This window comes from Pocillopora damicornis, chromosome 11 (assembly GCF_964200805.1).
Source record: "Pocillopora damicornis chromosome 11, jaPocDami1.2, whole genome shotgun sequence".
Taxonomy (NCBI): Eukaryota; Metazoa; Cnidaria; class Anthozoa; order Scleractinia; family Pocilloporidae; genus Pocillopora; species Pocillopora damicornis.
The window spans coordinates 11,216,205-11,236,700 of NC_142680.1; the positions used below are offsets into that span (position 1 = coordinate 11,216,205).

Genomic DNA, 20,496 nt, shown 5'->3' on the forward strand with positions numbered 1-20,496 from the left:
ATGCCGGAAACTAAATATGGAATATTAAAAAAAACTGCTGAAATATGGCATACCTATTCACTGCGATTTTAATCATTAGCTGGCACACATAGATGTAAAAGAGGCTTTGTAAAAAAACCTGGGCAATAAAATTAAAGATTCAGGAGAAGTACATGACATCAACTAGTTTACTGGTCTGCGCACCTGAACTCAATCTGGAAAAAGAAATCTGCAACACTTCTTATCTTCTCACACTTAAATTTCATTATTTGCGCTCAGGTAAGAGAGGAAATTCCAGGAATGGATACATGTTACCTGAGGAGAAACCACATTACAATTAAATAAAGCAGAAGCATATTATCCACATGTCTATGCTTCTGAATACAAACAAATAGGAATTTTTTGTGCAATTACCCACATCTTTAAACCGGGTGCAGTCTACGGTCGTGAAGCAATTTTATGCTAACCTTCCCCCATGAAGGGTGCCTTGTATATCAAATGCATCAATTCAGTACCTCCAGAGTCATAAGCCAGGTTTATGGGGCTACAAAGTAATCAAATAATGAACAAGTTATGCCGGGCCATTTTATCGAGAATCAGCATTTAATTAAATGTAGTTTCCTAAAATCGTATAGAAAGGTTAAAATATGCTTCACTTGTGCTGCATACACGGATTTATCATTCTTAATTACTGATTAAATTCCGAGGGTGTAACTCAATTAATTCAAAAGAAAGTATCCAAGCAGATTACAGACATGGTTCACGAACTGTAAACTAATAATGTGTTAACAAAACTTTCCGAAATGTGCTTTAATGATATTAACGATATAAAGTTATCGTTCCTAATCACTCACCAAATTCCGAGATTGTAACTCAATGAATTCAACAGAAAATATCCAGGACGCTTTCAGAGAGGGTAAAAGGCTGTATCCTGCCACTAGAGGTACCCTTTGTTGGCCATAACTAGTCGGCGTAAGGAATGTCCACAGACCTCGAAAAGGTTTCAGTAGTGAATTCCTGGTCATCACCGAGCCGTGTTTTCCAGCTGAATGTTTTTTTAACGTTAGGTTACTAAAGAAAATTCATACCAGATTTTGCTACACTTGAAACCCCTCTCTTCCAGCTTGAGAAGAAGGGACGTAATTTCTGTGGTCCACTGACTGTCAAAATTTTTTACGATACTCTGAAAAAAGTCCTCTGTGAAGGTCCAGTACTAGCATTCCTAAGATTTGACCTTCCATTCATACTATAAACAGACCCTAGTACAACTTGTGTCGCTGCTGCATTGTCTTAATTGCAAAAGGACGAGCAACGCCGAATTGCATATGCCGCTGAGGCTATGAGGAAGTCACAGGACAGAGTTTTGTAATGGCGATGGTTTGATGAAAAGACAGTGCACGTGAGCTTACAGTTCAGGGTCTCACAGTATTTGAAGGGAGATCTGCTGAAGGAGCTAGATGACGAGTGCAGACACTTGTCAGTGCGTAAGATTAGGGACGCTTTTACTGGTCAGTATAGTTTGTACGAATGATGAACTGTACAACGTGTCACACAAGTGGCACCAGAATTGAGCCAATCCCTTGACCGAGGGCAATCTGTCATGGACGACTTTATATGCCGCTTTGGTTATCCTCGTCGAGCGCTTCGTGACGAAAGTCGAAATTTTTAGTCTCGGAATTTCCGTTGGTTACGCAACTTGATTGAGCCCTGAACTACTTATCCGTATGGTTGCCGATGTTATTGCCAAGATTGCAGAGGAGCAGAAAGAATGGGGCCAGCACTTTCCTTAGGTTCCCTTTGCATTGCGAGTATCAACGCATGATTACAGGGTACTCCTCTAGGTGCTCATGTTTGGCATGGAACTGAGATTACCTATTGACGCAAAGAGAGCCGGTGTTGCAGCGGATTTGGACCCCCCCCCCCCCTTCGCAGATTTGGACCCCCGACCAAACTTTCCTTTTAAGAATCGTTTGTATCATATTTGGTAACTAATTCTATTTGCAAGCTTTTTGTCGATGTTCTTTTCAATTGCAACACAACATTCCTCAATAAAGGTAAAGAAAAACAGCCATTTTGTTCCAATTCTGCCGCATTTAATATGGCGAGTCGTACAGCATACACAAAGATTAGATGCGAACAAACTACTGTATTCGAACTAGTGAAATTGTTACAATAAATCTTTGCTTCTTTTGATGCGAATTAACATTGATACGTAACGTCATAACAATGGTGGAGACTGTTGTGTTCAGTCACAAAAATTACTCTGATTTTCTAATTAAATAGCATTAAACAGTTTCTGAACAAGAGCGAAGTAACTACTCCTATTACAAGTCGTTCATAAAGCGTATGATAGTAGAAATGTTTCTATTCTGAACTATTGGAACTCTCAGCTTATTTTCAAATGCAAATCAACATTAACGTATACGTCTTAACAAAAGTGGAGACTATTACATCTAACTCAATCTTATTTTCTAATTTTCACGATTATTAATTGTTGAGGGATCCGATCCTTAACAATTGCGAAGACGTCTAGCGTCTGGCGGTCTGCAGACGATGCAGAGCCACTCGCCCTCCGGGACAGTCTTAAGTCCCTCGCAGCTTATGTGCAACCATTCCTCGCACAACTCGCACTGTACCATGTCGTCCCAACCCTCGGGCATTGAACAATAACAAAATAAATAAGTGTCACAATTTTGTCTCTTATTAAATTTAGCGGTGTTCCACTATCGCGGAAAAGGTTCAAAAACGACCTTTCTCGAAACATTAAACTAAATGCTTGCGCATTTTCCCTTGGTCAAAAGGGTCATTTCCAGCTTTCAGTTCGTATGCATTGGGGATACGCATATTTTCAATTAAAAACATACTTTATTACGTACTGGAACGTAAAGTATTATCTATTTCTACTAGAGTGTTAAGGATGATGTTGTCACTCGGTTTTGTTGGGGGTCCAAATCTAGGGGAGTCCAAATCCGGTAGGACACCGGACCTACATGGGAATAATTTACTGATTACCCTTTTCTTGTCAAGAACAGCGTGAAGGGACGGGTGGAGGGAAATCGTGATACCAACCTCCGAAGGATGTCTATGATACACACTGCGACGCTGGTATCGATTTTCTCTCGAAGTCTTCCATACTAAATATGGGTAATACGTCCAAGCGTGAGCTGCACGAGGCAGTAACCATCAACAAACCCGTAAAATGAACTCGGAGTTAATTAGAAAAAAACTACGAACGAACTGTTCCAATATGTCCTTTAAAAGAAATTGCGTTGTGTACGAGATGCAAGATTAGGTGTTTTTCTTTCTTCTGTGTATATCTAGAGCGGCTTAAATAGTGATATAACATTGTGAATAACGCCATAAGGTACGCCTCTACTCTTTTATTGCAGATATCAAATAGAGTGTTTTACAAAATTTTAAATACAGCTTAGTGTGTTTCGATAATGTACAGAAATAAACGCTCATCCTTGCTCTAGCGACATTTCCACTTTGAAGTAAGCGGTTCATTTCATCATAGTAAAGGTCTGTCTATCAGCCACAACCCCTCTGAATAGCGCTCTCTGTTTCTTGTACAAGTCGAAAATATTGGAATAATAACTTGATTAATTTGATTTTAGAATCCCTCTATTGAGACGGTTCTCTCCGTTTATGAAAAACCATTTAACAATAACAGCAAGAAGGTTAGAGTAAACATACCGATAGCGATGCGCTTTTTTTGTTTTCTGATACCAATGACAAAAAATTTAAGCAATTTACGACCCATGTAACACCATATTACAAGACATGTCACCAATCTCGTCGATAAAGGACACGCTTCTGAAAGATCCATGACTAAATCAACACTAAACTACCAAATATCTTACCAGGACTATATCACCAGCAGGGGACACTTCAATAACATGATTGCTAACAACTAGTCGTCTTGTTTCACCAGTAAACAGTGGCAAACAATTTGCCCAGTACAGAGATCTAAATCATCACTTGGGGTACAATCCAGAAGCTGGCCCGGAACCGACAGACGTGGCGATCCTTCGTAGACGCCCTACGTGCCACACGGCATAATGGGCATGAGTGGGTGAATGAGTGAGAGATCTAAATAGACGAGCTGCTTTCTCATTTATAACCTCCTTTCTTCTGGACTTTACCACCTAAATCGAGTTATTTATCAATTGCGACTTAAGAAAAAACTGACTTAAAGGTGCCTCATCGAGGAAACAGCTTTGATTTATTATAACACAATAAGGCCCTTAAATTATCACCGTTATCACCAGTACATATTTTCTTCTAATACTTAATGCACTACAGAGTGCTTGGTTCCTAAGCAATATTCAAAATGACACTGTCTAACGTCGGTCGCTGGTCCACTTTCCTAATCTCTTTGCCGCGGCGTTCCCTAGAGGTCGTGCACTTGGTTCGGCATCTTCACCTCCGAGATCTTCAACCTTGGAGTATTTGGTCGTGTCATAAGATCCCATGTCGAGCAGGTGCAAATATGTCTAAAGGGGAAAGCAATAAAAGAGGATTTTCACGATCGTCACAATGTTCTCTAACTTCAAGTCAAGAAGAGAATTTTAAAGACTACTTCAAAGCACAGAAATGATCCTCGCTTTAAAGGCACTGAGTAGTGCGTTTTCTTAGGCAGGCTGGTTGGTAGGTAAGAAGTTATGAGTGTAGATGAGTAATTTGGTATTTTCAACTGAGTTGATAACGTAACGTATTGGCCACCGTAAAGAGTCTAAAAGCTGACGTTTCGAGCGTTAGAACTTTGCTATTTGCGCTGACGAAGGGCTAACGCTCGAAACGTCAGCTTTTAAAATCTTAAAGGTGGCCAATTTACATTATCAACACAGTTGAAAATACCAAATTACACTGTTATACTCTCCCATCAACCTTTATTATGAATGTAGATGCTCAGGCAGTTGGGAAGCTAAGCAGCGGGAAGGGCGGAAGGAATGGTGATAGATGGGTTCGTAGGCATGGGACATCTTAGCGCGTTTTATGTTCAAATGTGTTAAAACTTAAAAAACATCGATAAGCTGGGGCAAATAGTAAGAAACGTAACTACAGACAGGAGCCGTCAAAATGAAATCTCAAGGCACTGAAATTCCCGCAGGCGGCCGCAGCTGTAGTTAGAAGAAACCAATACAATCCTAAATCACTTCCATTAATCTGCTGAAACCAACTTTGAAAGAGTAATGGTCTATGAAGTAATTTTGGAGGAATAAATAATCTTAGAGGCCTACAAGAACGTCAAGGACTTGTTCAAATTGTGCTACAAACCTCCTCACGAAGGTAGGTATCCATTCTTCTTCGAAGGTTTTCAAAGGGAGGACGAAAGTCGGGGTCAAAATTCCAGCACCTTTTCATTATAGCATACCTGGAACAAAGGAATGATGGTCAATACTGGACTGTGGTTTACGTAATATGTAATAAAAATTAACCATTACAGAAATCTTAAGAGAGCCCTGGGCAAATAATGGCTAAAATGATGAGAAATGTCTGGCTGTAATAGCTGCAAATTCATCTTTTCAAAATTCTTGAGTGAAAAGACAACTTTTAACTGAACAAACTGGTGACCACTGTTAAATTTGTTTCATTTAGCAGAGCTCAGTAACGGAAGAAGAAATCAGATTATTCGAGAGATTGTGTTTTTCATCGGGGTTAGGGGGATTGGGCGATTTAAAATGGAACATGGCAACTTGAAAGTCAAGACTCACAATTTATCATCAACATGATCGGGCTTTGGAAGTTTGTATCCATGCGTGACTCGTGCAACCACATTCCCTTCTGTCCATCCCTCATATGGAATTCCTCCTGCGAAGAAATAAACAAATTGTGGCCGTGATACACCCGAATATTTCGTTTAAAAATGTTGAGATTTAAATCAGAGAGATCCACTTCTAGTGCTTGACCGCAGCATTCGAAACTTGATGTTTCCTAGCCTGATGTTTTATGCAATTGATTACCACTTTTCTGCCAAGTAATTTGAAAGGTTTTTCGTCATTTAAAGTCGAACACAAAATGCCAATCGTCTTGGGTGATAGCCAGGGCAAGGAAAGTCCTGAAACAACGGTTCTCAGTTACAGAGAATGAAACTTCGACAAGCTGAGCAAAATTCATCATTGACGTAAACTTTGGGACAACAAGCTTTTCTGCCACAGCTCATCAAACTAACGTCTGCCAATTGGGTCCTAAAGGCATTGACATTACTAACGAGTTCCAAAAACGATACCTACAACATTTCCAGACATAGACGGACGGGAAGTATAAATATTTTTTGTTGAACATAGTTTGACTTACCAAGGGTAACTATCTCATACAAGACGATTCCGTAAGACCACCTGAAAAAATTTCGAAAAGGTGTTGCCGAGATATTCTCTAAGTGAGCATGTAAAGACAAAAACTAAAGAGAGGGCCAGCTCAGTGCAAAAATATACATACACGTCACTCAAGGTGGAAAGTCCAGCGAAATTTCCCAACAAAATCTCTGGTGCAGTCCATTTGATTGGCAAACAGCCCTGCAACGACAGTTTGTTTAAAAATAAGTGTTTTAATACTAGCGAGTTAACAAAGGACATGCACGTAAACGTGAGGTGGCTGGTGTACCTCTTCCGACACTTTTATGGAGTGTCAAAATTTAGCAAATGTCATACATTTAAATGATAAAGTCAACTAACTCAATTGTATTCTGTGGCATGGCAGAACGTGGAGCTATCCTCAGTTGGCAGTTAAGGTGAATTTTAGGCAGAATCAGAGCTAACCTTAGGAATCTGTTTACAAGTGCCACCGCAAAAAAATTAAAACAAAGACGATCTTCTACCTTTTTGGCATTTCCATGACCGTATTTGAAGCTTTGATATGCCATGCCAAAGTCGGTCACTTTGCACACATAGTTGTTATCAAGGAGGACGTTTCGAGCTGCCAGGTCACGATGGATTATCTACCCAGAGACAAAGATCCAAAATGTAAACTTGCTAACAAATGCATATATTTTGTGAGATCTACCATGATCAGAGGGAAAATTATACAGACGTTTGCATGGGTTGTAAGAACTATTGTTCCTATGGTGTTCATTACAGACCAAACATATACCAGAATGACTGCGACATTAGGTGACCCACTGACAATACCAAAGGAACTCTTGAGAAATATTGAGAATATGAAACCTGCTTCCGAAAAGATTCGTATAATTTAGATATATCTATATTCAAGCAACTCAAAAGATGTAACAATCCCTTACAGATATTTCTGCGGTAAAATTGAATGTAGAAGCATTTTAGTTACTTACCCCCCTTGATCCAAGGAATACCATACCGGCGGCGATTTGTTTGGCAAATAGCACAAGGTCATAGTTGTTCAAAACTTGAGGCCTTCCTTCTCCAAGATAATACCGATCATTAATTCCTCGGCATTTTCTCATGTAACCAAGCAGGTCGCCACATGGCAAATGTTCCATGATAAGGATCGGATGAACTTAAAATAACGAAAAGAAGGAACGAATCAGTAAAAACAAACAAACAAACAAACAAGCTAACAATCTCATAGTCAGTTGAAATATTATTGCATATAATAAGAATGACGCCTTAAACTTAACATGTACCTTGTCTAGTGACGCAGCCAATGAACTTCACTATGTTTGGCTGATTGCTGTCACCGAGAATTTTTCCCAGCTCGATCTCTCTCATCAAACATTTTCTTCCTTCCTCCCCTGCGGTGGCTACAATAAAAAGGAAATACTTTATAACCGGGGAAAAAATCCTTATTGACGAATTTTCTCGTGCTTAAGAAGCGAAATTTCGGGTGAGGATTTAGACCTCACATCTTAGGAGGTCTTTGAAACCCAGTTGTTGAAGCTCACAACTGCAAAAATGGAACCGGTCGGCGAGCGAATCCTTTCGAGGAATTCATATTTTCTTTGCCTCACGATTGTGGCACATGCTTACCATCCTCCAATTTTTTATTGCTATTGATGCCTCTATTGTTTAATTGTTGCGTTTGTTATAAAAAATAACTTTCCACGAATCTCTTAGAGCGCCTTGGTCAACCTGAGATAAATGATTACTGGAAAGTGCAAAGTACCCTTAGCAAGAAACGCTAAGTACCCACCCACGTGCTTTGAGGAGAGATAGTTGAATGGATCTTACGTGTAAAGCATTTAGCAGCAACTGTGCGATTTCCAGGTCTCCCATTTGGAGAACTAAGAAGAGCTCTCCACACTGCTCCAAATGCCCCTCGCCCAATGACATCTTGAAGCAGGATACGGTTCACTTCAATCTCCCATTCATCCACTTTTACATTCAACAGCCCCATCTCAACTGACTCCCCTTGATCAGGACTAAATATTATGAAAATCACACAATTTCTATTGCTAAATCAAAGTATAAGTGATCAAGGAAAAGAAGTTACGGAAACGTTTTGAGTTTCTTAATTATCTGACTGATTTCTTTAATTTATGGAAAGATAATCAATCTAGAAATGAAAAAACAACATTTTCTTGTGCAGAAAAACTACAATTGTAGAACTACTCGTTTACACAGACTATCATTCAAGTTAACTTTCCAAATGGAATGGTTGACATGACAGTAAGATATAAACCCCAACTTCAATTTTTTTTCAAAAAACATTTCAATTTGGTAAATAAAAGGGAAACTAATTGACTTACAGAGCGGTAGCAGCCACTGTAGGTCCGATTGACAAATCAAAGAAAGAAATAAAGAAGGGAAAAAAGTTCTGCCTTAACTTTAATATTTAAATAAAAACAATATGCACTTTGGTCAGTGGTTAATAGAAGATTATAAATCAGATAAAATCGCAAGACAAGAAACAGTAGAAACATGCCTATAGTGCCTCAAGGGTTTTCATTTTCCTGCAAACCGAGATGAAATTAATACCTAACTAATAGCGAACTTGAGGAGAACAATTGAAATACGAGGTGGAGTAAAAGTAAACATAAACTGGTCCAAGCTTTTTCTTCTCACACAACTTATTATTGTCTGGAAAAATTACCCAAAACAAGATATGAAGAGCGAGGTTTACCTGTCCTCCGACGTTTCCAAAAATAGCAGCCCATGAGCAAAATAACAATGACAGCAGCCATTGATCCAAAAATATAATACCACACCAGAAATGGACTAACAGCTGTTGGTGTAAGTTAAACACATGCTTCTTAGCCAAATGACAAAGGTAGTAGATGTGATGATAAGGAAAAGGTTGTTACACAATATTAGCCAGCTCCTCTGGATACTTTTTTCGCTTGAGCCTAGCTGGCTCATTAGAAATGGCTATTGTTTTATGGCTGAGATTCAAAGAAAGGTAAATCAAAACTATATGGAGAAGACCTGGCCAGAATCTTGTCTTTAATTGAGAAATTATCTGCTTTTTTGTTGAATAGATGTAGAGCAATTCCCTTTGCCAAATAGGAAACAAGCAATAATGGTGATAATTATTTGGGTATCTAAAAGTAGGTTCTACCATATCTAACAGGCCAGGGGACCCATATTTTAATTATAGGCTTCCACCCGACGTCCATACATGCATTCACACACACAAAAAACAACAATAAAAGCAAAGAAAGACAAAACAAACAAACAAACAGAAAACAGCAAATAGCATGCTTTAAAGTTTCAGGTTCCGTCAAGTCGAACGATTTACTGCTGCTACGCTACAATACTGCCAACTTACGGTTGACTTTTATCATCACAAGAGAGTGGGCCACATTTCCTACTCTGTTACGGGCTTCACAGGAATATTCACCACTGTCCTCCTCCACAACTTTTGCAATAATCAGATAACTTGTTGTCTCATCTAATTGCGTTTCAATGACTGCCCGTTCTTTTACTAGGTCTCCATCTTTTTTCCAAGTGATATTTACCGTTGCTTTGTTGACGCTGCAAATTAACCTAAGCTTATCACCTTGGGTGAGCGTTGGATATGGTTTTGGAGTTACTTTGGCGGTGGGTTTTTCTGTGTTGAGAAAGAGATAATTTATACATAACTTGGTTTTCATTAAAAAAATTTACTCAAAATACCTCAGTAAGGTAATTATCAGAGAAACTAAGTGATTCGAAATCAACCCTCCAAATGGTACATACAAAGTATAACGTATAAATAAAGACGTTTTAAAGAAGGTTTGAAATACTTGTCCAAAATGTTTCTGAAGATTTGCCAAAGGGTCTCAGATCCCATTCAAAGATGCTTCTAAATAAACTGAGACCCAGCCCTTTGTTTTCTATTATAAAGACATATTGCCCTATACAAAGCTACAGATCATCTCAGTGATCATAAGCTTTTGGATCAAAATGATCAGAGTGACCATAACAAAATGTCACAAAGTGATTATATGGAAGAGTCATCTTAAACAACTGGTGAATGGTGCATGTGCAACAACTATCTTTCCCACAATTCATTACGATATTTTTCACTCAGCTTGTATTTGCACTCTTTGACTCCATTGTCTTGGAGAAATTCCAGGGTTATCGATACTCCATCTCATTCTTAACAAGCTATCAGTTCTTCTTGGGCAACCTCTAGCCACCAGCCACCATTTTCACCTCATATTTGGAAGGTATCTTTAATTATCATTGTTGCAACGGATCTATCGCCATAATTACCCTTATTGCTATTAAAATTAAGATTACTATTACTATCATTACAATCAACACCATCCCTGTCAGTATTACTATTATTATCATCGTAATCATTATAATTATTGAACCTACCAAATACTTGAAGTATTGTGGAATAACTTGTTCCATTTGCTTTGTTTTTTGCTGTACACTTGTATGTTCCTTCCATTTTCTTTGTTGCTCTCTGTATTTTCAGGAATGATTCCTGGAATGAGTCTCCCTTAAAATTGTTTTCATTGATCCCCAATGGAAGTCTACCGCCATTAAATGTCCAGGTCAGTTTTGGTGTTGGAACACCTGTGGCACGGCAAGTAAAGTTTACTGGGTCTCCATCAATAACAGATTGGTTTACCGGAGACAGTTTGATCTGAGGACACACTGAAAATAAAAAGAGCACAACTGATGTTCAACAAAGGTTCTCAAGATACAATAAATTAACCACAAGTAATCTGGCAGTAAGAAGAGCAAATTTGGGAGTCTTCTAGTTTAAAATCTTTAAAATACAAAGCCAATAGTTTTGTTTAAACATGCGTGGAAACACTTTGTTTTCGTGTTTTATTGACTAACCTCTTTAAAGTTGAGAGAAATTGAGACAGTTTAGGTAATCTTCGATAAATCTAAATTGTAATGTTTATTGGATTTAACCTATCGGTCCGATCGCCTTTGCGGGTTGAATTGCTGCCAGAATAAATTCGTTGAATTTCCGATCCATTATGTAAACGGGTTGCTGCGTCACTTTGAAGTCGCTTCAAGGTAGAATTTCTTCTAACAGCATCAACACCATATCAAGCAGACAAGAGTTTTGAGAATAACGAGAAATATCAATAGGGGAATTATCTACTGCAGTTGATACAATACAAAATTCCCCAAAATAATGAAGAATCTATTGAGGATCAGAAAGTGGACCGTGAGCAACTCCAACCTTCCGTCATTAGGATTTCGAGTCCTTAAAGCGCAGATAGTGTCAAGATTACCTTAGGCATGAGCGGCATGCAGAGAATAGACTAGGATAAAGTTAAGTGAGATAGGTTCAATGAATGTGAAATTAGAAAAAAATTAAGATTTAGACGACAAATAATAAGATTGGACTTTTTGTCACCAGCCTATCCCGGTAGCCTCGGAGGCAAGTTTTGGAAAAAAATGCTTGCTAATGGTAAAATACACATCGTTAGTCATAAGACTCGACCCATAGATGCCCGAAAAGGTTATCTGCGGTTTCTCAAGCTTCAGGCAATTTTTATGTTTTTTTTTTTTGTTTTTTTTTTAAGATGATGTTCTTCAGTGAGTGACACAGGCATTAATGGAAAAAGAACTCCAAGTCGAACCCAAGGCCTCCTAGAAGATGCAGGACGCAGGAAATGGGGCTTAAAGTTTATTCTCCTTCTCCAAGAAACTAGAATGCCTATCCATTTGCTCATGCCATAGGAAAGGCAGCACATTCTCCTCGTCTATTTAAGACCTTACGTTGGTCCAGTCAAGGGCTTGAACTATTGCACGGCAGTACAACACTCTACAACATGAACTAACCAAGCACCGTTTGTAAATCTTCATAAAATTATTTTGATTTACCAGTAACATCGATCCAGAAGGAAATGTTAACTTTTCCAACCTGATTTTCAGCACCACATTCATAGAAACCTCCATCGTCAAAAGTCACGCGCTTAATAACTAATGTATTGTTACTACTAAGTGCTTTTCCATCCTTCGTCCAGTTGACAGATATTGGTGGATCACCCCTTTTAAAACAGTCTGTTTCGAGTGTGGAGTTTAGTGGGACTGAAAGATTCTTGAGTTCAGGATTTAGATATGGTGGAACTACAAAGAAAAATTTAAAATAAAAGTCACTATGAGATAATATTAACAAATACAGAGAAAATATTGTCATGGCAGACATTTTGTTTTGGTTCCAACTCATTGTTCCAGCCAATGACTAACAAATAGCAGCCATGTAATATAATTGAGCTAAGAAACGAAAAGTTGGAAGCAAGCACCACACTTCTCAGTTTACTGAAGAATGATTCGACTACATGTTAAAGTGAGAGAAAAATAATTCCTATTGAACTTGTCAATGATCGTAAATCACTCATGACTCTTCGCTTATGGATCAAGCTCGGAAAATTAATTACAAACCCATAACAACTAGTAAGGGTTTTCCTAAAAGTTCATTAAAATTCCCGGTGGAGATTCAGGCATCATGAGAGTGAAGACTGTCATCCTCAGAGAAAATAAGAGCTACGCTATTTGTGGGAATATAGTGATGAGACACAAGAATAAATTAGTTGAATGAAAAGTGCTCAACTAATTTATTCGTGTTTTCTCGTCACCACATTCCCACCAATAGCATAGCTCCACTGTCTGTGTGGAGAGTCAGGCACCATGCAGGCAAGGCCTGTCATCCAAGAGGATACGACAGATATGATTTTACTCGACTAACCAGCAGTACATACGTATGATATCGATTTGCAGTTCAAAATTTAAAGTAAATGTTAAAAGAAGGAAGAGATTTCAAGAAGAAAACCCTCTAACTAGATGGAGGTATTTCCTCACTCAAGAAGATGGCACAATGATCCTGGCCAGTGCCTTAACCCACAGCAATTAGTCCAGAGTCTATCCCACCGCAGCTGACACAACTGAATGATTTAAAATCCAGTTTTAGACTTAACAACTCACCTTTAACAGAAATATAGATGTTTTCAGCAGAAATTCCTCCAGGATTTTTCGCTTCACAGGTATACAGACCTGTGTCTTTCTCTGTTATCTTATGAAAGGAGAGAGACATGTTGTGTCCTTCAGATAAGTTATTCTTAAGCCAACTTATCTGTGGCTGAGGCTGACCTTGAATGATTTTACAAGTCAAAGTCACAGTGTCTCCTTCTCTGATTAGATTGCTTGCTCCTGAAATTTTCACCTCTGGTAGAACTTTGAATAAACAAGTAAAAAAGTTAAAACACAGTGGCTTTAGTTATACACACATAATATGAATATCCTAAAGGGCAATTTCCTTTTTGGGTTACTAACATCAGTCTATAAATTAGACAAAAGCATTTTCATCTGACAAATTTGAATAACCAGATGAAAGTCCTTTGCGAATGGCTAAAAACAACAAATCATTGGAACATATAAGGTGACCTTGCAGAAATGCCTATCAGAAAAAAATTAAAAGCCCTTCAGAAAAAAGTAACAAAGATTGTTTTAACCTCAATAAATGAAATCAGAAACCCATCTTACCAGCATTATCTACATGCAGCTGAACTACTTAATGACTAAATTCTTAGGATCAGCTATTGATAGTTACCTATAATGTTTAGCTTCATCTTTAATATATTTTAGACAGCATTTTGTACTATTCATATTTTAGAGTAGATATTTTAGTCGTTTAATTTTTGTATTTTGTATTAGTCTGTGTTCCCTTATTAGCATGGATTCCTCAGGCTTCATGATTTGACACTAAAATAAAGTTTTTATTGCTATTTTTACTATTATTACGTGTTGGTATAATGACTGAACCAGTTTCAGATTTTTCCAATAACTCACTCACCTATAACAGACACATTTATGCTTTTTTGTCTGCTTGTGACCCTTTTTGATCCTTTATTTTGTGTCATGGTACATCTGTATGTGCCACCATCTTCAGGGTGAACAGGATCAATCTTTAGACTGCCACTGGGAATTTGAGTGAATCTTCTCCCATCAAGTACTAACTTTTCTCCTTGTTTACTCCAAGTTATCTGTGGACGTGGTGTTCCTTCAGCACTACAGTTTATAGTACCAGATGTGTTAGCAGTGAGGCTCTGCTGGTCTCTAGTGTTCTCAGTGAATCTTGCTGTTGAAATAAATAAAGAAAATGACCACTTACTGAAGCCACAATGAAGAAAAGCTAACTAGTCCCTATTGTGTGTCTATATTGTGAGTGCCGGGCACATTTACTGTTATGTTAACTTACTCTACAATGAGGCAATTAAGGTCTTCTAAATGTGTTGAAAAGGATTTTCCTACCATTAATGTAAACCGTGTAATACTGAACATATTCCAGTCTGAGGCATTCATATGTTCCTCCATCAGACAACTGCACATTTTCTATGACCAGTTTACCATCTTCTCTGATCTTGACCCTCTTAGAAGAAGAATTCATCCTTTGTACCTTTTGACCATTAATGACCCATTTTGCAAAACTGGTTTTGTTACGTATTGAGCAGTGAAGGATTTCATTGCTGCCAATCTGCCAATATCAAAGTAAAGATTCTCTTTTCCCAATACTTCTTTGTTCTCTGAAAGAAATGTTTTCAATTAGCACAATTATCAGTTCGTTCTGTCTCAGTATTTTGGCATTAGTTGTTTCAAAACTAACAATATCTTGATCTTTGATGTTTAACTTTAAACACATGACTTTTTACAAGGACCAGTCACCTTTAGGAATTTCCACCTTGACGTTATTAATATCTTACTTACTTGGTTGACACAGTGCTTGAGAACCTTTGCCATCTCGACATTGACCGGGGACATTTAACTTTCCATCAGTGCGTGCACAAGATGCAAGTTCTACATCCTCTCCATTGCAGGAAACATCCACCATTACAGACGTAATGTTTCCATCCTCTACGTTTGAGCCAATGAATTCAGCAAGAGCCTCTTCAAAGCCGAGTTGACGGCAAATAACTTGGGCATCATTGAAATCCCATCCATTGGTACAAATTTTTCCCCATTTCCCTTTGTAAAATACTTCCACTCTACCACCATACTCTACATTTGCACCATTCAAGCGAACAGGAACTTATAAAGTCACAAAATATTGAGCAATCAGTAAAGGTAAGTTAATGGTGAATTTATAAAAGGAAGAAATATGGATAAGAGAAGGAGACAGCAGGATTAGGAAGAAATTTAAAAGTTCAAGGTGTTCATACAGGTTTAGAAATCCAATTTAGCTGTAAGGGTTCTTTGATGGGCAGCTGTTCAGGTATTATTTTTGGGCCTCTTTACCCTTCAACAATTTAAATTATTCCTTAAAAAAAAATCTAATTGTCAATATATATCATATTTTTTTAGAGAGCAGTCTTCGAGAAAACACTAGTACATAATCAATTACCAAAGCAAGAAAGGATGTTTTGGTGAGGTCTACCACTGGAATTATGATCAAGTCTATAAGGGTACCTAGAATAGGATGTACAGACTGAAATAGATCTGACAACAGATTCCAAAATGCATAATTGATTAATACCTTTGCAGAATTGCAGTTTGTTTGAGAAGCTTTCTTCACATTTAGTCAAAGTGGTGGTGCAGTTGAAATTAGTAGATGTCTCTGATACATTGCCACTGTCTTCATACCATCTACCATAATCACTGCTGTTAGAGTATCCCATTGCCATGCATGTCAAATCTACTTCAACTTTATTCCACGTACTGGTGCAAAGCTTTTTCCAGCTGCTGTTTGTATGGATTTCCATTGTACCAACTGATGGGTTGCTCTCTGTTTTAAAGCGCAGTGGAAATGCTGATGAAAGAAATAATACAAAAGTATATGTACATCTTGAGAGGCCCTCTTCACGATTCACGATTTTTTAATTCCTTCAAGTGTTCGTAAATTCCGCCATGACTGTTATTGCGCAAGATGATCATCTAAGAGCTGGAGCTTGGGCCGCCTGTGATTCAAGCTGCGATGTAATGCTAATGCTTATTTTGGACAAGGTCAATTTATTAGTATGTAGATTAAACGACAACGGCTTTTGACAGGACTTAGCCTTTATAAAATGTGGGGTTCAACTATGATTAGACTTCGGACCATCCATGATGTCTGTATTTCAATTAATGTTACCCTTTGTAACTAAAACTCTGACTCACTTATTTTACCATCTGTATGTTACCTTCGTGGCAGCTGGACATTTTGTTACATTCCCTTACAAGTGCTCTGCTCCCATCACAATGTTCCCCGCCATATGCTGGTTCTGGATTGGAACATTCTCTAAACCTTATTTGTATGCCACTGACTGTTTTAGTGCAGATACTCCAGGGACTCCACTCACTCCAGCCACCATTGACTAAAGAATAAGCCATTAAGAAAAAACTTAAAAACTTTAAAACTTGCCCTTGTAATCCACCCCCTCAAGTTACATTGCAGCTCTCTAATGCTCCCCAGGATGACAAGCCACCATCAGCTCTCATCATATCAGAGGTTAACATGATTAACAAGTTAAATATATTATAAAATTAAGAACTGCCTGTGGATATTGCGAATTGCTTGCATATATATTGCTAATTCATTCAACATTTTAACCGTTTCAAATAAGAATAAGGCATGAAAGAAACTTTACAAAATCTTAATACCAGCATGTGGTAGAAAACTTGCAACTACTAAAAATTAACACCTACATTGATATTGTAAAATGCACGCATATACAATGCTGATTCATTAAACTTTTTGAACAAAGCATATAAAGATAAGGCATGACTAGAACTTAACCAAATCTAAATAGCAGCTTATGGTAAAAACCTTGCAATTACTAAACATTGATTTCTAAAAAAGTATGTAATTAATTTAAAGATGCATGGAGCACCTGGAACCAGCAAAATTAATAATCAAATTGATAAAAGATTATTGTTTTAACACTGATTACACACTATTACCAGGACAATAATTGGTGTTGCAAGATTGTATCATGTTATTATGTCCATAGCAAAAGTATCCGTCCCCACTTGGGGGAGGATTTGTACAACTGCGACTTCGGTACTGTGACCCACCGCCACAGGTTTGGCTGCACCTCCCCCATGACCCCCAGAATGACCAGCCACCATAAACTATATTTATATCAGAACTTTAAATGATTGACATTGCAAATTGCATGCAAAAAACATTGCCCATTCATTTAAGTTTTTCACTACATCAAATTAAAATAACTATAAGACCTCATGAGTTATAACCATGGTAACAGATGGCTGGTAGTTTCCATACTCACTTGCGTGCTATGGAGAATACGCATACCAATATGTTAGGGTGTCAAAGGTTAAAGAATGATGATTGTGATAGATGTACAGACGATTTCAGCCATTTTTTAGGACTTAAATATTAATAATAAATGTAATGTGACATAGTGCGAGGAAAAGTCATTTTTCTTATATCAATATTGATAGTTTGAAAATCACTTTTTGATCTTACTCCATTCTGGTCAGATAGCATCAGTATAAAAGGAAATTACCTTTTTGTAATTTTTTTCAGCAAAAAATATATCTATCTTAGAGGACTTAAATGATAATAACAAAAATGATGCGAAGAAAAGTCATTTTCATTATATTAATAATGGTATTATTTTGAAATCAGTGATGATCTGTCCTTTTTGGTGGGCTCTCATGGACGTGATAACTTTAAAGGATTAATCAATTATGAGGATGTCTTTAGACTTGATCGATACTACATAGAACGGTAGCTATTTCACCATATCCTCATCAAAAAGAACAAGCCAAGTTCTCATTAACCATTAAGTAAGGTATGAAGATAATTACTAGCTGATTTGTTCCACAAAATCCACATGAAAAGTAAAGATATAGTATAATTTGTTGAAAGAAAGTAATCATCTGAAAAGTTAATTTCATTCATTCTTATATTGAAGAGTTAGTAGAATCCTTGATAGAGTTCTCAATCAAAGTAAGAAGATTCAATTTAAAAACAACAACAACCTTAATTTGAAAGTAACATGAAATCACTACACTACCGAATGCTCATTAAACATAATGTCAAAAATCAATATAAATCAGCTAAGTAAAGTATGAAGTCACTTACAATCTGATTTGTTCCACAAAATCCACATGAAAAGTAGAGATAGTATTATTTGTTAAAAAAAGTAATCATTAGAAAAGTTAATTTCATTCATTTTGATATGGAAGAGTTAGCAAACAATCAAAGTAAAAAGGTTCAATTAAAAAAAACAACAACCTTACTTTGAAAGTAAAGTGAATTCACCACACTACAGGATGCTCATTATGATGTCAACAATTAAATGTAAATCAGGAAAACAGCCAGGCTCATAAAACTGACTTTATTCTGGTCAGATATTATATTATTATTCTGCATATTATAGTAGTTACTGCACCATATCCTCATGAAAAGGAAGAAATCACATTCTCATTAACCATTAAGTAAGGTATGAAGATACTTACCACCTGATTTGTTCCACAAAATCCACATGAAAAGTAAAGAGATAATATTATTTGTTAAAAAAAAGTAATCATTAGAAAAGTTAATTTCATTCATTCTGATATTGAAGAGTTAGCAAACAATCAAAGTAAAAAGGTTCAATTAAAAAAAACAACAACCTTGATTTGAAAGTAACATGAAATCACCACACTACGGGATGCTCATTAACTATCATGTCAACAAGTAATGTAAATCAGAAATACAGCCAGGCTCATATTTTAAACTGACTTTATTCTGGTCAGATAGCATTAATATGAGAGGAAATCAGGTCCTTTTGCTATGATTAAAGTGCTCATTTTCCTGCACCAAAAAATATATCATAAACTTAAATGATAATAAGTCACTTACCATCTGATTTGTTCCACAAAATCCACATGAAAAGTAGAGATAGTATTATTTGTTTTAAAAAAGTAATCATTAGAAAAGTTAATTTCATTCACTCTGATAATGAAGAGTTAGAATCCTTGAAAGAGTTCTCAATCAAAGAAGATTCAATTTAAAAACAACAACAACCTTAATTTGAAAAGAAAATGAAATCACTACACTACCGAATGCTCATTAAATATCATGTCAAAAGTCAATATAAATCAGCTAAGTAAAGTATGAAGTCACCTACGTGCTGATTTGTTCCACGAAATCCACATGAAAAGTAAAGGGATTAATTTGATTATTAAAAGAAATTAATCATCTGTAAAGGTATTTTTATTCATTCTCATACTCAAGAGTTAGCAGAATCCTTGGTATAGGACTCAAATGATAATAATAAAGATAATGTGAAGAAGAGTCATTTCTCTTTAATTAATAATAGTATTGTTTTGAAATCACTGATGATCTGTCCATTTTGGTGGGCTCTCATGGGCGTGATAACTTTAAAGGATTGATAAATTATGGGGATGTCTTTAGACTTGATCGATACTGCATATAATGGTAGCTATTTCACCATGCCCTTATAAAAAAGAGAAGGCCAAGTTCTCTCAAACAATTAAGTAAAGTATGAAGACACTTACGATCTTATACGTTTCACCAAAACCAAATGAAACGTAAAGAGATAGTATTATTTGTTAAAAATAGTAATCATCTGAAAAGTTAATTTCATTCACTCTGATATTGAAGAGTTAGCAAAATCCTTGACAGAGTTCTCAATCAGAGTAAGAAGATTCAATTTAAAAAAAACAACAACCTTAATTTGAAAGTAAAATGAAGTCACCACACTACCAAATGCTCATTAAATATCATGATGTCAAAAATCAATATAAATCAGCTAAGTAAAGTATGAAGTCACTTACTATCTGATTTGTTCCACAAAATCCACATGAAAAGTAGAGATAGTATTATTTATTAAAAAAAGTAATCATTAGAAAAGTTCATTTCAATCACTCTGATATTGAAGAGTTAGCAGAATCCTTGCTAGAGTTCTCAATCTAAGTAAAAAGATTCCATTTAAAAAAACAACAACCTTAATTTGAAAGTAAAATGAAATCACCACACTACGGGATGCTCATTAACTATCATGTAAACAAGTAATGTAAATCAGAAAAACAGCCAGGCTCATATTTTAAGCCAATTTTTTTCTGGTTACATAGCATTAATATGAAAGGAAATCAGGGTTTTTTGCTATGATTAAAGTAATCATGTTCTTGCACCAAAGAATATATCATGGACTTAAATGATAATAATAAATATAATGTGATATAATGTAGAGAAAAGTCA

At 36.7% G+C, this 20,496-nt stretch overlaps 4 protein-coding genes across 4 annotated transcripts in view; all 4 read right to left on the reverse strand.

Moving 5' to 3' along the window:
- LOC149037498 (inactive tyrosine-protein kinase 7-like) overlaps nucleotides 1–14,733 on the reverse strand; it is a 117,808-nt gene extending 103,075 nt beyond the window's left edge. Inside the window, exons 1-5 of the mRNA XM_089187753.1 lie at nucleotides 14,601–14,733; nucleotides 14,143–14,427; nucleotides 13,275–13,523; nucleotides 12,174–12,419; nucleotides 10,698–10,982 (exon numbers count right to left, since the gene is read on the reverse strand). Of these exons, the coding sequence (XP_089043879.1) occupies nucleotides 10,698–10,982; nucleotides 12,174–12,419; nucleotides 13,275–13,523; nucleotides 14,143–14,209 (847 nt within the window). The 5' untranslated portion in view covers nucleotides 14,210–14,427; nucleotides 14,601–14,733. The remainder of the gene's footprint in view (nucleotides 1–10,697; nucleotides 10,983–12,173; nucleotides 12,420–13,274; nucleotides 13,524–14,142; nucleotides 14,428–14,600) is intronic.
- Nucleotides 3,340–6,230, reverse strand: LOC149037506 (tyrosine-protein kinase FRK-like). The gene is made up of 4 exons (XM_089188338.1): nucleotides 6,194–6,230; nucleotides 5,697–5,793; nucleotides 5,260–5,356; nucleotides 3,340–4,475 (listed from the first exon to the last, which is right to left on the reverse strand). The coding sequence occupies exons 1-4, from the start codon at nucleotides 6,228–6,230 to the stop codon at nucleotides 4,323–4,325; spliced, it is 384 nt and encodes a 127-aa protein (XP_089044464.1). The 3' UTR covers nucleotides 3,340–4,322.
- Nucleotides 6,294–9,201, reverse strand: LOC149037507 (tyrosine kinase receptor Cad96Ca-like). The gene is made up of 7 exons (XM_089188339.1): nucleotides 9,016–9,201; nucleotides 8,642–8,657; nucleotides 8,124–8,314; nucleotides 7,580–7,696; nucleotides 7,268–7,452; nucleotides 6,800–6,919; nucleotides 6,294–6,497 (listed from the first exon to the last, which is right to left on the reverse strand). Exons 1-7 carry the CDS (start codon nucleotides 9,074–9,076, stop codon nucleotides 6,294–6,296), a joined length of 894 nt encoding a protein of 297 aa, XP_089044465.1. The 5' UTR covers nucleotides 9,077–9,201.
- On the reverse strand, nucleotides 14,733–16,652 carry LOC149037508 (scavenger receptor cysteine-rich domain superfamily protein-like). The gene is made up of 4 exons (XM_089186336.1): nucleotides 16,463–16,652; nucleotides 15,820–16,092; nucleotides 15,054–15,374; nucleotides 14,733–14,872 (listed from the first exon to the last, which is right to left on the reverse strand). The coding sequence occupies exons 1-4, from the start codon at nucleotides 16,650–16,652 to the stop codon at nucleotides 14,733–14,735; spliced, it is 924 nt and encodes a 307-aa protein (XP_089042462.1).
- Between the last annotated feature and the right edge of the window lie 3,844 nt (nucleotides 16,653–20,496).

Coding starts and splice junctions, on each gene's coding strand:
- LOC149037508 (XM_089186336.1), bottom strand. CDS start 16,652: ATGGCTTATTCTTTAGTCAATGGTGGCTGGAGTGAGTGGAGTCCCTGG. Junction 15,375..15,819: donor CAAACTGCAATTCTGCAAAG/GTATTAATCAAT, acceptor TGACTTTATAAG/TTCCTGTTCGCTTGAATGGT. Junction 14,873..15,053: donor TCAAGCACTGTGTCAACCAA/GTAAGTAAGATA, acceptor CATTTCTTTCAG/AGAACAAAGAAGTATTGGGA.
- LOC149037507 (XM_089188339.1), bottom strand. CDS start 9,076: ATGGCTGCTGTCATTGTTATTTTGCTCATGGGCTGCTATTTTTGGAAA. Junction 7,697..8,123: donor TGCTGCTAAATGCTTTACAC/GTAAGATCCATT, acceptor TTTTTATTGTAG/CCACCGCAGGGGAGGAAGGA. Junction 6,920..7,267: donor TATTCCTTGGATCAAGGGGG/GTAAGTAACTAA, acceptor GTCTCTGGGTAG/ATAATCCATCGTGACCTGGC.
- LOC149037506 (XM_089188338.1), bottom strand. CDS start 6,230: ATGTCTGGAAATGTTGTAGGTATCGTTTTTGGAACTC. Junction 5,357..5,696: donor GATCATGTTGATGATAAATT/GTGAGTCTTGAC, acceptor CCTTTGTTCCAG/GTATGCTATAATGAAAAGGT. Junction 4,476..5,259: donor ATACCTACCTTCGTGAGGAG/GTTTGTAGCACA, acceptor TTTCCCCTTTAG/ACATATTTGCACCTGCTCGA.